Source organism: Cornus florida, unplaced genomic scaffold, assembly GCF_030987335.1.
Source record: "Cornus florida cultivar Cherokee Brave unplaced genomic scaffold, ASM3098733v1 CherokeeBrave_3.0.0_Hap2_Chr01, whole genome shotgun sequence".
Taxonomy (NCBI): domain Eukaryota; kingdom Viridiplantae; phylum Streptophyta; class Magnoliopsida; order Cornales; family Cornaceae; genus Cornus; species Cornus florida.
Window position 1 is genome coordinate 43,067,104 of NW_026775571.1, and position 17,545 is coordinate 43,084,648.

General features: G+C 36.0%; 1 protein-coding gene across 4 annotated transcripts; it reads right to left on the reverse strand.

Moving 5' to 3' along the window:
• Nucleotides 1-3,991: 3,991 nt before the first annotated feature.
• LOC132295494 (LRR receptor-like serine/threonine-protein kinase ERECTA) lies at nt 3,992-12,324 on the reverse strand. Of its 4 annotated transcripts, none has more exons than XR_009478503.1 (7): nt 11,995-12,324; nt 11,616-11,729; nt 10,068-10,139; nt 9,838-9,909; nt 9,493-9,563; nt 4,339-4,410; nt 3,992-4,206 (listed from the first exon to the last, which is right to left on the reverse strand). XR_009478503.1 is itself a non-coding variant. In XM_059793786.1 (6 exons), exons 2-6 carry the CDS (start codon nt 11,719-11,721, stop codon nt 4,056-4,058), a joined length of 447 nt encoding a protein of 148 aa, XP_059649769.1. In that variant the 5' UTR covers nt 11,722-11,729; nt 11,995-12,315; the 3' UTR covers nt 3,992-4,055. The 4 variants fall into 4 exon arrangements, 2 of the variants coding, with proteins under 2 accessions (XP_059649769.1, XP_059649775.1); XR_009478502.1 differs by having other exon boundaries at nt 10,068-10,113; nt 11,995-12,313; XM_059793786.1 differs by lacking the exon at nt 9,493-9,563 and having other exon boundaries at nt 10,068-10,113; nt 11,995-12,315.
• Nucleotides 12,325-17,545: the final 5,221 nt, after the last annotated feature.

Consider the following 17,545-nt stretch of genomic DNA (forward strand, 5'->3'; position numbering starts at 1 on the left):
GACGCAACATAACATTCTCTGGTAGTGGTCTGGTCTCATCTTAGCTCGCCTACGCCATGCTCTGTGGGGAAGCGCATCAAGAGGTTATAAGTCGAAGTGATGGCCCTCATCGAGTTTAAGGTCGTTCTTCCTAGGATGGCATTGTAAGCAGATGGACAATCCACCACCAGGAAGTCCACCACGACAGTAACTTGTTTTGGACTGGTTCCTGCAGTGACAGGAAGAATGACCGCTCCTAGAGGAAAGACTTTATCTCCCGTGAATCCTACCAATGGTGATCTCGTAGGTCTGAGTTTCTCCTTACCAATCTTCATTTTGCTGAATGCATCAAGGAAAATGATATCAGCCGAACTTCCATTATCTACCAAGATCCACCGAATACTATAGTTAGTGATCATCATGGTGACAATGAGAGGGTCGTCATGGGGTTGTTGCACGTCCTTAATATCTTCATCTAGGAATGTAATAACAGGATCACCTAGACGAGGCATTTTTCAATGTTGAATCTGTACTCCAACTTTGCACACCTTTGATGAGTTTCGCATTCTCCTGGCATAGGCCTTACGGGCTGAGTTTAATTCTCCAGCTCCTACACATCCCCCGGTTATGACCCTGATTTCTCCCATTGGTTGTTGATCAGGGGGACGGTTATCTCAGCCTGCTCTTGGTGGGTTAATGTCAGTTCTGTCATTCCCTACAATAAACTTTCGCATGTGCCTCATTCGGATCAAAGTCTTAATCTGATCTTTAAGGTCAAAACAATCCTCTGTGACGTGTCCATGGTCTTTATGGAACCTACAGTACTTATCACGAGGTTTTCTCGTTGGATCTGACTTCAACTTCGGTGGCCACTTCAGATATTGTTCATCTTGGATCTACAGGAAAACTTGATATACTGGCATATTTAAAGGAGTGTAATTTGTATACCTCTCTGCGCTCTTATAGCAAGAAGCCCTTTCATTCTGGTTGACCATGGGTTTCTTATACTTGGTTTCCTTTTCATCTTTGGTTGCCAGAGCCGGCCTTTTCTTATCTGCCTTCTTATCATCCCCTTCTTTTCCCTTTCTCGCAATCATTGCATCTTCAGCATTCATATGTTTTTTTAGCTCGAACCAGTAACTCGACCATGCTAGTAGGGGGTTCCTCTAATAAAGAGAAGAGGAATCTCGAGGTTTGGAGTCCTCCCATAAAGGCGGCTAGGGCCACCTTGTCATCCGCTTCCTCGACCTGCAGTATTTCTATGTTGAAATGACCAATGTAATCTCGCAGTGACTCTCCCTTCTGCTGCTTTATAATAAGAAGGTGGGTAGCTGGCCTTCTATGCCTCTGGCCAGCAATGAAATGGCCCATGAAGCACTTACTTAATTCTTCAAAGGTTTCGATGGTCCCTGGCTTCAGCTTGTTGAACCATACCCGTGCCGATAAGCCCTGCACATGATCTCATCTGGCATCGCGTGTAGATGCATAAGCGCTTGAAAAGTCTCCAAGTGGTCGAGGGGATCTTTAGTTCTGTCAAAGCTCTCAATTGAGGGCATTCTAAATTTGCTCAGCAAGGGGCATTTCATAACCGAGGGGCTGAACGGCAAGTTGGTCTTCTGTACTAAGCCATTTATGGTTGTAATGCCTTTTCCCTTCATGGCCTGCATCATATCCTCTATCTTTGCCTTGGGATCCTGTATCTCTAGGTTAACATGGGAAATCTCTTATGTCTTTTCAATGACAGTTGTGTCTTCATAGGGTCGGGAACTCCATGGAAGAGATAGGTAGATCACTTCTCTATGTTGGTTCCCCACCTGGCTTTGTTCCACTTCGGTCTCCTATCAGGGAGGATGATTATCCTGCTCCTTAAGATTCCCATTACCTCTGTTTGGGTTCAAGAGGTCTTATTGTGGCAAGCTCTGTTGAACTGGTGGAACAAGGTGTTGCAAGAGTGCTGTATTTTGCTGGATCAACTGATCTATACACTGATTCAGAGTTTGGACCTGTAGTTCCAGCACTGCAAGTTGTTCCTGGTCGTTTGGGACGTCTAGGTTTTCACCCGACTCTTTCCTTTGACTAGATCCCTGCAAAGGTGTTTCTTCGGTAACCATACCGAATCGCAAACGTATATACCCAACTGAGTAATTAATTGATTTAAGGGAATCGTCATTCCCACAGACGGCACCAACTGTTGAGGTCAAAATTCGCCATGGCCTGGTACGACACCATTTCCTACAAAACAAAGATGGCAAAGTCAAACACCAGTGTGGTGCTGGTCGTTGACCCTCCGACGATCAAGTTAGTAGGGATTTCTAGAGAAAGAATTTCAATCGTAATTTCCCTAGTAAGAGTTTTTTTTGTGTGCACCTTATTCCCGAATCGTCTTCCTATTTATTGTTGCTTCTCTTATTCTTGATAAGGGAATTTCATTATCCTTATCCGATGGAAATATTATCCTTGATAAGATTTGTCATCATTCCTATAGAAATCTTATCCTGGATAAGATTTGTCATCATTCTTATCCAATAGAAATCATTATCCCTAATAACAAAATATTATCGTTGATCACCGAAGAGATCTGGCGGCTGGTCAATACTTAGTTGCCTCTATTGTTAGGTCAAGGTAGGTTAAGTTTATTTTTCCCTATCAGTTTGCATTGGAACATGCAAGCTAAGTATATGGAAGGGGTTGTTTCCTCGATCTGTATGTCATCAAAATAGTCTGCAATGTTCAATGTTTTATATTCTTTTATACTTCTTTTCCTACCTAAGGTTAGATTGGAAAATATGCAGGAATATTTTTGACCGAGTTTTGGGCATTTTAGAAGATTTATAATTGTAAAGCATTTGCTGTGTTATTTATGTTACCCTAAACTTTAGTAACCCTTGTTTAAATGGGGATGATGATGCTGAGTGTCTAGGTTTTTGGATTTGAATGGAATCCCAATCCTCGTGCATTATATTAAATCATCAAATTTTTTGTCAACACGATTATGGAGTTAAAGAAAAACAATATCAAACATTGAGTTGTTTGGCCTGACAATGTAATCACTTGGCCATTAGCCTAGCTAGTATAACCTCTCATCCCTTAAAGTAGAGGTGTGGGGTTTGGGGTTCGTGCCCCAGAATAGGCATTTGTGAGTACCTTACCAAAATAATAATAAAAAGTTGTCCAACAATATCTAGAAAAAAGATGTAAAGAGCTACAAAAAAGAACAATATTAAAGTAGAAAAAATCAATGGTCTTGGTTTGATTGCGTTCAAAGGATGACCACTGAACAATTATGGAATGATATGCAAAAAGGGTTTGTGGACTCAAATCCATTATCCCAATTCCCAACAACTATAGAAAATATTAAATGAAGTAATATTATTAAATTTGTTCATATATTCTTTATTTTTTTAGAGACTTTGTGTGGGTTAGAAATGACCTTTGGAGGCCTGGGTAGACTTTCGATATTTCAGATACATTGGAGCATGCATCAGAGTATAATCTAAGGGTTCCACTACAACAATTATGGTCTCTAATAACAATTTTATTTGCTGTTAGAAGTAAAAAAAATGCTATCATAGTTCCTTGGCTGCATTTATAGGCAGCATTTGTATTTGCTGTCATAACCTGTATCGCGATAGGCTTAACAACAATTATATGTGCTGCCATATATTAAAAACATATGACAGCAAATATAAATGCTCTGAAAAATGACAAAATTTTTTAAAATGTTATAACAATATATTTAAATGAAGCAAATTTAAGGAAAATTCAAGTCCTTATAATCAAGGTTAATCCTTTCATAAACCAAATTTATTGATTAAATAAACTCAATTCACAACAAAGTCAAGAAAAAAAAAAAGGAATTACAATGCATTTATTAGTGTAGCTATGTCACAATAACAAGGGAAATAAAAGAATTTTTAATGTCTCGTTAAATCGTAAAAAAAAAAGAAAAAAAGAAAAAGAAAAAGGAGAGACTATATATATCCTTCAAGTATCATCATTCTTTACGAGCAACTTGAAATAAAACATATAACGTATTAGAAACAAATAACTTGTATTCGTATTAATACAAACTACAATTATGCATCAAATAAGTCCCAAATAGAAGAATAGAAGAAGGAAACAATCAGATCATAAAAATAATAGAATGAGCCAATAGGTGTCATCATCACCATCAAGCAAGTCCGACCTAAGATCTGTTGCTGCCTGCTCTTCATTTCCAAACGAAATCTGAATCGAAATGTGAGAAGTTACCAAATGATATTGAAATAAAATCTTATAAAATACCAACATAAACTCAATGAAACTTCTCAAATTTCAAAAGAAGAAGATGATGATGACGACAAGAAGGGCTGAACTTACAAATATGTCATACTCTCCAGCCTTTCAAATATAGGAGGTATAGTCCCATTCAACTCGTTCCCATGCACATTTCTACCATCAAAATCAATTGGTAATTAAATAATAATATTCAAATGATTGAACGTTCAATAAATAAAGCAATGCGAGTAAGGTTCAATGCTTATAGGCTGTTAAGATTTGTACAAGAGCTGAGATTATTAGGTAAGGGCCAACAAGCTTGTTGTTAGCTACATTTCTGCAAGCATTTAGTGTCATTAACTTGCTTTAAGAAAAGCAGAAACTGCTTCAAATAGAGTAACTAAGAGAGACAGGATATACAGGTCAAACAAATCGGTGAGCTTCCCTGGTGGAATATACCCAGTGAGCTGGTTGTAATAACCCGGTCATTTTCCTTCCTTTCCCTTTTCCTGAAATTTTACGGATGAATTTTTTCCGAGTTCTGTTTCTTGTCATTTAGTGTCGTCTCGAGTGCTTGGAATTGGTTTCGAAGACTCTTTTATTCGGATTGACAACTTCCTTTGAGGACCAAGTCATTTCCGCATTTTTTGTTTTTTGACACTATTCACTTTTCGTCATTTTCCCTGTTTCGTCTTTTTCCCTATTTCGTCTTTTCCCCATTTGTCACTTTGTTGGCATAACCTCACTTTTCATGCTCAGAGTTGGTTTTTGACTTCACATATCTTCATTCTAAGTAGTTTCCACGAAATACGTATCTTTACTTTTGTAAGAAAGTACTCTGGTTGCTCCTAGTGTCCATAGGGGCATGGAAGCACAGTTCTTCATAATCTTTTTCTTTTCTTGGGGTGTTTTTTGTAAATATCTTTTAAAGATATTTTATTTCAGGAGTTTTTAAGAAAATATTTTTGGAAGATATTTTCATTATGGGTCATTAGTGCAGTTTTCACTTTTTGGAGGGGCTATTGTGCAATTAATGAAAGCTATTGCAAAATACCTCGTCTGGAGCCTGGAACCTCGTACGGGATTCATTTTCACATTTCATCAAGTCGTGTACTCTTAGAATTTCCTTCTGGTCGTTTTTCTCTAGTTTCAGGGTTTCTGGTCCCGGTTGCCGCTGAACTTGTTCGAGGCATATCTCTCTGGCCGGGACTCAGTTTTCGATGTTGTTTCTTCTGTTGTTCATATTTTATCATTTTTGAATCTTTTTCATTCACGGATTTTTGCCGTTTGAGCGCGTTTGCTCAAATTTCACTTTTTTGAACCCGGCGGGGCCCTTTCGGGACACTTTTAGGGTTTTTCTATAAATAGGGCAATTTAAAAAGAAAAATCAGATTTTTCCTTTCTTCTTCCTCTCTTGGCCGACAGCCATGGAAGACCATGGGGCTGCCACCTTCTCTCTCCTCCTTTGAACCACTTTTCCTTGGTGAAAAGTCTTCGGCCTTAACATTTATCGTAGGCCTCAATGTGCTCTACCTTTCTCCCTTATTAGAAACCATTTTTCGCCAAATTTTGAGTTTGGGTTTGAATTCAAGTTGTGATTTTGATGGGGCTTCCTTGTGATTCTTGTTTATCGTGTTGTCCCCGACAAAACCCCAAAGTATCGTCGAATTCGGAGCACTTTCCTTTCGGTGGGGATTTGAGATTTTCATCTCAAATTGAGATAGGGGGTGTCTTAGGTTTATATTATTGTTGTATTGATGATTTTAGAAGTTTATGCAACTTATATGCATGCTTTGATTTAAGTTTTAGAATTTAATTTAATTATTTTCTATGGTTAAGATTTAAATCTCATAATGCTATGTAACTTAGAATTAAATTGTGGCATGCTAGAAAATTAAGATTTTGTATGTTTTTTCACATATATTAAATTGGGATAAATTGAATGAGAATTGCAACTTTTATTTAATATTTATCTTTAGTGAAAGTTTAATTTACATAGATATAATTTGCATGAAATAAGCTCGTAATGTGATATTACAATAGGCCTTGGCATGTTCCCTAACATATGTGAATTTGAAAGCATTTGGACGAGTTTAAAAATATAGAGATTTTAATTAAAAGAATTAATTAAAATCTATTTAATGGCTCCATTGACCTAATTAAGTTTTTAACTTGATATTTGTAATGACTAGGACTTGTATACTAGCATATATTAAATTGGGATCATTTGACGTTGTTTTAGAATTTAGGGAATTGATTATTAAGATTTAATTAAATTTCATTTTATTGTTCAAATGGCCTAATCAAGTTTTTGAAATGATGTATGTCATGATCAAGCTATGTTGTATAACATGTGTTAATTAGGGACCATTTAGTTGAGAATTGAAACTTAGGGAGATTAATTAGTTTACTTGATTAATTTCCATTTCTATTGCATTGTTGATTTAATGATGAGTGTGACGTTGGTTGTATGTTTAAATCATGATTTTGGACTTGTATTAGATTCATGAGTATCTGTTTTCAATATTGAATGATATTGCCATAGCGTGTAACGAATCGCACACTGAAGATTCGACATTTGTAATACCATAGTAGTTGTGGACTTAGAGCATGTATTGTATACGATTCCAAATTTGGTTGTGCATGGTAGATAGTTGATTATCTTGTATCTACATGCTGATATATATGTCGTAGCACAACTTGTTGATTTTGGAAACTTGGGAATGTCGTTGTTTGACTACGGCTAGGACATGGTTCTAGTACGGGGGATTGTCCCTCTACAGTCTAGTACGCACGTAGGGAGGTTTACCATGGGCTAGTAACCCTAAAGTAACCAAGGTGTCGGCCTGATCCGACTGATGTCCTAGTAACCACCTTATTTGATTTCACTTTTCATTTCAAGTTGATAACTAGATGATGTTGTAACCTGTTGGTTCTTAATTGATTTCTTATTTTAAGTTTCAAGATATTAACTTTGAGAAATCATGCTTTATGCGTTGTATTGGAAGTTCCAATGTTGGTTAAATGGCATCGATATTGTGATTTGTGTTTTGATGTTCAAATGTAGCTTAGGAACAATCATATAGATTCATTTGGAACGTAGACATTAGGTGGCATGACCCACTTTAGTTGTTTTCGTGTTTTAGATTTCAAGCTGAAGACTTTGAGAATCTATATTTTGATATTTTGTATAATATGTTTCCATGATTATCTGAGTTGCATGAATGATGTGATGATGCTAGAAACGACCTAAGGTAGCTTAGGTGATTCCTCAGATTCATTAAAACATAGACGCTAGGTGGCATGACCCACTTTAGTTGTTTTCGTATCTTAAGTTGCAAGTTGATACTTTTGAGAACCTATATCTTGTTACTTTGTCTAACATGCTTCCACAATGTTTAAATTGCATGAATGATGTGATTTATGTTAGAAATGATCTAAGGTAGCTTAGAATGCTCCCTGAGTCTCATCTTGATATAGACGTTAGGTGGCATAAGCCCCTTTTAACATGGTTCACCTTAAGGTGATATAATTGTAAAATGTTAGGTCGATGCTTGCTCATCTCCTACGAGTAGTTTTATGTTACTCACCCACGTTGTGGAGACATTTTTCAGGTACAGGAACCTTAATTTGGGATGCACACTAAGCCATGGAAGTTTCATAGACTGGAAGTATCTTTTTCATGCAAATGTTAGTATAAATTGCCATTTTCATAACTTTGTATGTCTAAACGAGTATTCTTTGATTCCATATATGTAAAGTGTGCATAAGTACACTATTTTCATTGTATTCAACATGTATAAGATAAGGCCGAGGCCAATGACATGTATTATGTATTCTATGCACTTTTACCTTCAAGGTTTATTATGAAAATATTGGAAAATCATTGGTCATTGTTTCATAACTTTTGCATCGGGCGTGAGAATTTCATTCTTTTTCTTTTGTAGAGTCTCTATGATCATGCACGAGGTGTGGCCAAGGGCCAAACACCATTTCATTCTAGGTTTTGCACTTTGGTTTCATTTATTGCATTTTAAGGCATTTTTGGCTGTTGAGAGGTCATATTTTGCATTTAGGACATTTTGAGGCCGCGGACCATTAAGACGCGTCTTAAATGTCTTTTTACGCATGCGTGCATGTCCACATTTCACAAAATTCTTAAGTTTCAACTTTTGGGTGATTTTAAGAATTTTCATGAAAATTTATGCCTTGGGGCATCATTTTAGGTTCCTCCTTATTTCGGCATGTTTTGGATGCTTGAACGAGGCTAGGAAGTGTTTTGAAACTTGTTTGGATCATGTAGAAAGCATATAGAGCCTTAGAGATGGACCTAGCACACACACACACATTGCAACAACTTTTCATAAGCAGCAGCAGATGTGTCGGTCGGCCGATGAAGCTCCATCAACCAACTGACGATGCTCGAGGAGCCATTCTAGTAGCCTTTTTAGGAAAAACCTCATTTCGGCCGGCTGATAATGGGGGTTCGGCCAACCAACGGTTGAGTTTCAGTCAGCTAATGGTTACACTTCGGCCGATCGATCCTCCCTGGAACCATCTTCCTCATCTTTTCCTTAGATAGCTTTGTTATTCCAACTTTGGGGAATCATATCTCATTCGTTTTAAATCCAAAATGGGTCATTCTTGAGTCTCAATTCAAGAGCTAGAAATTAGCTTTCCAATGGTACCAACCACTCATCAAAACTTCACCTATAGTGAGAGTTATTCCAATTCTAGTAAAATAGTGTCGTGGAATCTCTTAAACGGAAAAGGCCACTTTGTTTTAATTCATATCTTTTCCGTTCAGACTCGGAATCAGGCGATTCTTGAGTCTAACTTCATTATTTTGTCATTTTCTTTCCAATGGTGTGCTCGATAGCGCCCACTTTGATTTTAAAAATGACCATTTTGCCCTTTGGTTTATTCTTGTCCGTTTGTGAACTGTTGCTTCCACACTTGTTTTCTTTGAGTTCCATGACCTCAATGGGGGTCACATTGGTGTCTTAGGGATGTGTGGTGTCTCCTAAGACCATTGTTTTATCTTTTGCTTCCATATTCTGGATCCAGTTCGGGTCATCACAAGACATTGGATTGAAAAATCCAGGGTCATTACACTGGTTATCATTCAATTCCCTACAAGGACACAGGGAAAAAAAAAAAAAACATACGCATTTTGCAACATGACTAGAGAAAGAAACATAAAGAGAACTGAACTTATAGAAAGATGTTCAGAAAATAATGAAAAAGTATTCATACAGATAGTGGAACTTTGTCATATTTCCAAGCTTTGGGGGAATGGATCAGTAAGTTTGTTACCGTGCAGATACCTACAACACTTTCACATCCAAATTAAAACACTGACTACAGCATATATATACATATATGTATATATATATAAATTTTAAATAATTACATCAAATTAAAGCATCAAAACTGGAAACAGCAATTTGGCATTGCGCGTAAAATAGAAGTTCATGTTGTTATTATTGTATAATTGAAAAAATACAAGTAGCCATTGACAACATAATATTTTTAATCTAAGAACACCAATAAATGGAGAAAATACAATAAGCTGAAACAAATGAAGATGATAAAACTTACAATTTCTCTGTGTAAGTCAAATTTCCTAGAATAGGAGGGATGGCTCCACTCAACATATTGCAGCTTAAATCTCTGGATCAAAGCAGGATTTGACAAAGATGTAAGATGAAAAAATTTCAAATTAAAGAAGCAGTGTTTAATCTTGGAGAAGTTCACAAGCCCGGCTAAAAATAAAACTAAGTCTTGTGAAAATACCATGTGAAGATAACAATATTTTATAAAGCACTTACAACATGGCGAGTGTCTGCATCAGGCCAATTACCGATGGGATTTTCCCTGAAAGCCGGTTAAATTATAATGATCTAGAGTGAACAAAAAGATAAAATAAAATAAAGAAACAATACAGTAAGAGTAGGCTAAATGGATATTAAGCCCTTAAATTACAAAATTTCTAAGTAAATAAAAGGATTATGGAGAAACAACCCAAACTTGCTAAACTTGTTAAAATTTCATACATACTCCCAAACATTACCATCGATGCAACACAGCACATTAGCAATTGAGTACAATTAATCAAGCTAAAAAAATAATAATAACGTAATAATAATATAATAATGGTCATAAAGGTCCACAATTTAAAGCAATGTAACATGAATGAATTGGACTCACATAATCTGAAGTGGGATATCCATCAATCTAACTTTTCCATCAATGCCTCCTTTGCACACCAAGTGCAATCACAACTCACAAAAAATTCATAAAGAAACCATTATCCCTCAGGACGTTAAATCAACAGCATTATTGATAGCTTACTGGAATAGTGGCTCTCCATTCACAAAGGTACCAAATAGTTTACTGTTAATAACTTCCTTTCTTAGATGTAACTTAGATTCATGTTGTTAAGAACACAACACAGTTGCAGCATAACTTTAAGGATCCACAAACCAACTATCCCATAACAAGTAAAAGAGGGCTGCCAATATATAGAAAATGACTAAATTACTTAAACTTCAAATTTTAAGCTAAATAACACTCCCACACTTAAAATTAAAGGTACACCAAAACTGACACATAAGAAGCAATATTGTAAACATAATAGAAATCTAACATTTAGCGCGAAGACTATACATATGACATAACTCTTTCAATTGTTAAGGGTTGTTATTCTTTTATAGCACAAAGAATATCCAAGTAAGACCTTACTCAAACAGAATAGAAATCTAGCATTGTTCATAGCTAACATCTAAGAAAGGTAGAATTAATTGTCAAGTTAATCATGCTTTGTATTTATGCATCTTAATGTCTTACTTGATCAGCCTTGAAATTAAGGCTTTCTTTGATCCTAAAAGGATTTGGTTGTACACTCTTTTCTATTAATACAGTATACTCTATTTATCTTTTTTTTTTATTAAGAAAAAGGTAACATATGATCATACACCATGAACATTAATTGGTTTTAAAAATTCTTACTAAATTTTAACCTGTTGAAACTGACTACACCATCCTTCTATCCAACAGAATAAGTGCAATTACATGCCTAAGAAAGTAAGCAAGCAAGCAAAAGCTATTTCCTTTTCTGACTAAAGAAGTCACACACATCAAGTGTAAAATGCATTTGAAAGAATACACACATCAACTGCCACATTTTTGAATCACTTAATAATAAAATAAACAGGATTTGGACCGTGTTTGATAAAGTAATCAGAATGTGTGTGCATATACTGTTATAGATAAGAATCAAACAATAAGTTTAATAAATCATTACTAAATCACATGAATGAGCACTGGAATATGCATATGAAGGTTGTAAGCTTAAAGAAAACCAAAGCAAGTCATACCTTGGTTCCCTTTCACATCTCTTGGATCTTTCTTTTCCTTTGATATCCCAAATACATCATGACACAAGTCCTTCATGGATACAACTGAAAGTCTCCTCAATTTCATTGAAAGTACTGCAATTAGGTAATGAAAAGTAAATTAGCACTGAAATCAAAATGCCCTGGCTTCATAAAATCCCAATAATTGAACATTTATGAATTAAATTATGAACAAGTTGTGAAGGCATTGATTAGCTGATTGAACAAAATCATATCAAAATTCACTGTGCACTAAACTAAATCATACAGCTTTGAATGAAATATCACAGTCCACAAGTAAATAAGGAGTAGTGAGATTCAAAGAGAAGGATAATGTGGTGCATATGAAGAAGAATCGTACCGTCCGATTCGTAGGACAAAGCAATGAAGAGAGTCTGGCGATTCCTAGAGAAGAGGTCCAAGTTCTCGTTCGTATCCTTGGAGATTCCGTTGAGACTAAGACCTCACCGGTGCTGCGACCTCCCTCTGATCAGAGATTCCTTCAAACTTCGATTCATTTATACGGATCCAACACCATTACCATCCCCAATACACAAGGTTTAACTTTTGTGTGTGTGTGAGAGAGAGAGTAGTAGATGAGAACTTGTGTGTGAAAGAGAAAGTAGTAGATGAGAAAGTAAGATATAGAGAGAGAGGAGCAGGGTTAGAGATAGAAAAGTGATCAGCAATTAGGAGTGGGGGTAGAGAGAGAAAGTGAGGACACGTGCGGCAATTTTTTTTAACTTCTCACGGCATTTTTTTATAAAGTGTTGTTAATTTAACAAAATTTTTTAATATTTGCTGCTAAGTTTTTGCTGCTAGACCCATCTTTTCTTGTAGTGTTCACATCGTATTTTATGTGATTTTGTTTTTTCATTGGAGCTTTGTTTCAATGTTTTACTTTATGCATCAGAGTCTTATCTAAGGGATCGTGCTCTATCCAATGTGATTTTGTTTTTAAATTAGAGCTTTTAGTTTCACTGTTTAACTTCAATGGGAGTATAATCTCTGTGCTGTTTTCGTGAATCTCTAGATAGCTAATTGATTAGTTTGGAGCACGCAGAAAAATATGCTACGTAACTGGTTTGGAGTGCCCATTATTATTATTATTATTATTTTAATATGTTTTTATCTGTGAGATTAACGTCTAAAAAGCAATAATGATAACTGTTTACTCCATTATTTTGCCCAATGGAAAGATGACAAATGGCTAGTTTTAACAAACTTGCCATATTGGATTAGTACTCTAATTATCTAGAAGGGAAAGGTATGACATGGAATTTTTGATAAGGTCTACCAATAAGGAGAAGTACATGGCGAGTTCCAATGGAACTTGTCACGCCGGATCAGAACTTTGACAAAATATTCCATTAGAATATTGAAACTACCTAGTTTTATTTGAAGAGTGATTGGTTAAGATAAATTCCACCACGTAGATTACTGATTAAAAGAAATTGGTGAGTCCTAATAGAACTTACCAACCTTAGATATAATGTCCTAAAAATATAGGAAGGTAGCAGGGAGTTACTATCATGAGTGCAGCCTCATAGGAATATTCAAGTTAAAATCAACTAACCAATGGTTTATCAACATGTGGCGAGTTCTACTAGACTTGCCACGGTAGACTAATTCTTTTAAGAGTTGATTTTATTGGATAATCCTATTTTTATAGGATACCAATTAAGTGGATATTTTCCATTTAAGATCAAAGTTGACCTAGCCAAAAGAGGAGAATATGGGGGCTATATTTCTCCTCCTTTTTAGGAAACTTCAGCGGTTTGTCTAAACTCAGTCAATATTCGTTGCTACAATTCTACAAAGCATGGGGTTTAATATATTTGTAATATATATACATACATATATATTTATGTATATATTAAACCCATGATTAAAAGAGAAGTCGCTTGTATCCAGAAAGCATGATGCCATGAAAGTAGGAATGAAGGTTTGGTTGTGGAAAGTTACAGAAAACTAAGGGAACGTAGGATGATACAACCCATGATGAAGAAAACCGTTGGAGTCCAGGAACCACGACGCTTTGAACTCTAAGCTAGGAAGGGAAGTTGTGGGCACCAAATCCACGTTAAGAAGAACACTGAAATTTAGGAGTTCATGGCGTTATAGAGTTTAAAGTCGTAAGAAAAAGAAGGAGTATGGGTGATAAGTTGTATCGTGGTTGTATATATGTGCACACCTACGATGGGAAAAGAGGTTAATTTTTGGACACAATGCCATAAGAAGAAGGAAGTCCAGCTAAAAGAGGTTACCTAAAGCTAAGGGGACATGGAGTACATCAATTGAAGGTGGTGGTGTCTCATGCAACTACTACCACTGACTGAAGTGGTTGTTGGATAATTCGGATGACAAGGTCATTAAAATCGTGTTTAAAGAAAGGAGAACAAAAGACATGGGGCATATGTCAGTTTATGGAGAAGACAAGTGGAAGACCACTCTAAAACTACCCACGATATAAGTTCATGGAAGAGAAAAGGAACATGGTACAAGTAAGATATCAGAAGAAATATACAGCAAGAACCAACGGGCCATTGGTCTAGTGGTATCAGCCTCTTACTTTCGAAACGGAGGTCCAGGGTTCGAGTCTCAGAAGCGACATGTGTGTGTGAGTACCAACTAGGAAAAAAATATATATATACAGCAAGAGATAGGAGGAAGAAGATAGTGGCAGAAATAAAAAAAAATTGCCAAGCACATGGGACACTAGGCAGCATCGGACCAGGCCAAGTGGAGGTTGCCGAAGTCGCCACATCTCAATTATTGCATGCAAGGAGGTCTATAAATAGTGCACTAAGGATTAACTTGCAAGGCTTGCTCAACGCACGCAACACAGCTCAAAGCTTTATCAACACAAGCATCTTTGCTTTCATCTCTCATTTCAACAATGAGTTTGCACTATGTTTAAACCTAATACTTTGCTAATACATGTATTTCCATTCCAGTAATGAATGTGCATCCTTTTAAGTTGAGTCCAGCACTTTGCTATTCTATATAGCTTTCATTCCATGCGATGAATTCTAAGTCTTGCACACTTTTGCTACTTCCAGCCAAGCATTGCATTTCCATGTCTTTAATTTCCAGTCCGGCACTTTAAATTACTTTAGTTTCCAGTTTTGCACCTTTAATACCGTTTTCATTTCCATTAGGCATAGAATAGTTTGAAGTCCTTGTTCAAAGGCAAAAAAGAACCTTCGAAGGTGGTCATTCCAGACCTTCGTACAATCGCCTGATCCCTATAACTTTACAACTAGATAACCGTTTGGATTTTCTACTTTGGAACTACTGCAGTTCCTGGCACGCCCGCAACTCACTCCTACTTTTCATTCACCTGGAATGTGGGACCACGGTTTTTTACGAGCCGAACAATAACAGCCTTAAAACTAACATATAAAGGATATTTGGTTGTGTTGACAAAGAGCATCAGTAATGGTGCTTGTGCAAAAGAATGGTATCTGCTGTGAAAATAGTTACTGGATTAAATGTTACTAGTTCCCCTTATATCAAATTTCATTGACATCTTTATTATTAGTTTTTGTTGAAAACTAAATAATAGTTTATTTTATCCAAGAAATGTGGGAGCACTTCTTTATTCTCCCCATGAAGTTAGAAGGTTAGCTCTTTCCTATTACATTATACTTGTCTCATAAAATACAATTTATTCGTACACATAAGTATTGTCATGTCCTTGTTGTCCTCGAAGAATTCGTCATATTGTCATGTCATTATTGTTATATCTGTACACCGAATCCATGTTGGTGCTTCATGGCCTAGCAATCATATTCTTTTAATCTACTTATAGTTTCTTATTAGAGTAATGATAGATGGTTCGACTAAAATGGCCGAATCATTGTCCGAACTCTCCATGGATATTTTCTTTGCTCGCGAAATACAGAAAAGATGCAGAAGCTAAAACATTTTCTCTTTCTTCGATTTTGACCTCTTTCCCGATTTTCCTCCCTCGCTTCCCCTTCGTTTTCTCATGTTTATCTTTATCTTCATCGGTTCTTTCTCTCTTCTCGCTGGCTTCTGGTTCCCTCTTTCTTTCTTTGATTTGGCAAAATCAAAGGGAAAAAAAAATGACGCAGCATGCCATTGCATGAAGGTTGTTTGATGTAATGTTAGCATGCCATTGCATAGAGGCTATTCGATGTAATGTTTGGGTACACTGTGCCAGGTACTACATGTATAATTATAGTATACTTGCACAAAATATTTCGATTTAATACTTTTAATATTGATTGTACTATTGGTCTGACAGAGAATGCATGCTTTACAATAATGAAGTCAAGGATCAGAGTTCTACATTTTTGGAGTTGTTTTGGTGGAATTGATAACCAGAAAGAAGACATTGTGGGGTGGGTTCGGTGTGTCGGGGGCAAAACCAAAGAACCCTTTCGGAGGAATATAGCTTCAATTGTCATGGAACAAGTTATTAATGTTCTTTTGGTGGCTTTAAGATGTACAGAAAGGGAGGCAAGCAAAAGACCATCAACGAGAGAGGTGTTTAGGCAATTAATAGATCCAAATGCTACTGTATTAAGCAAATGTAGCTTCGGAAACTAATGTGAAGAACAAGATGGAACACACTATCTCTATCACACACAATGTAACAGCAGTCTGTCAGTTGCTTTACCATTGAAATTGTGTAAATTACCACCGTAGTTATTTTGCTTACTATCTGATTTTTAACTCGTAATCTTTGCTTGGGTTGATGGATGTATTTTTTTGTTTGTTCATATGAGTTTGAGATCAGTTCATTACCTTTAGAAGCAGCGTATATATCCTTTTGAGGGCTCGAGTATATATAGCTGAAGCTTCAAAAATCTCCCACTCTCGAAGTACCCTTACTTGAACTTATCTAACACCTAAAGGTTTTTCTATTAGTTGTTCAACATGGTGGAGGAATTTATTAAGTTCAGTGTTACATAGGAAATTCCTAAATTATTCCTATCTAACACTGAACTTAATTCAAAATTCGATTTTTTAATTTATTTTAATTAAAATTGAATTTATTAGAACTTTATTAATAAGAAAACAAACATGACTAATCATACTATAAATTTAGTTCATTAACCACACAACTCTTCTTCAAACTACAAATTTGCTCCTTACTTGTGGAATTCACAATTGCCTGGTAGTTCTAAAAAGAGAATGTAGAATCGAAAAAAGCATTCAAACTCGATATCGGATGTTAAACAATTGAATTAAGGATGAACTTAGGAGTAGAAAATCAAGGGCATCACATTTTATTGAACAACCACTCCTTTATTATTCAATTCTTTTTTTTTTTTCCATCGAATTTACCAAATCGATGAGAGAAAGGGAGAGCCGGAACTGGATGGAAGAGAGAGAAAGATCTATGAAATAGATGAAGATAGAGACAGAATCAGATAGAGGAGAAAAAAAAAACCGATGAAGATAAAGATAGAGATGAGAAAACGAAGTAGGAGAGAACGTTTTAGTTTCTGCGTCTTTTCTGTATTTTGCACGCAAAGACAACATGGATGAAGAGGAGATGACGTGGCATAGCCACGTCTGATTCGGACAATAATTTGGCCATTTTGGTTGGACTAGTATTATATATGGGGCCACAAATCCTCTACTATACTATTTTAATACTATCTCCTGCAATGAGTATTAAGTGGTCTTTGTTTGGCCACGTTTTACTCCACTTAAACGACTGTGTTTGGCACTTACACCACTATTTATAAGTAACATTTTACTATCATTTATAAGTAACATTACAGGAGTTTAAAAAGTAACATATGACGAACGGACTTTTTAATGCGAGAGGTCGCTTCGCAAGGTCAAAATATGATTATGGTTTAAAAAGCTTTTCTAGTCAAATTTATATTTATAAAGCCACTACTATAACTAATGAAGTATAGCGAGTAGAA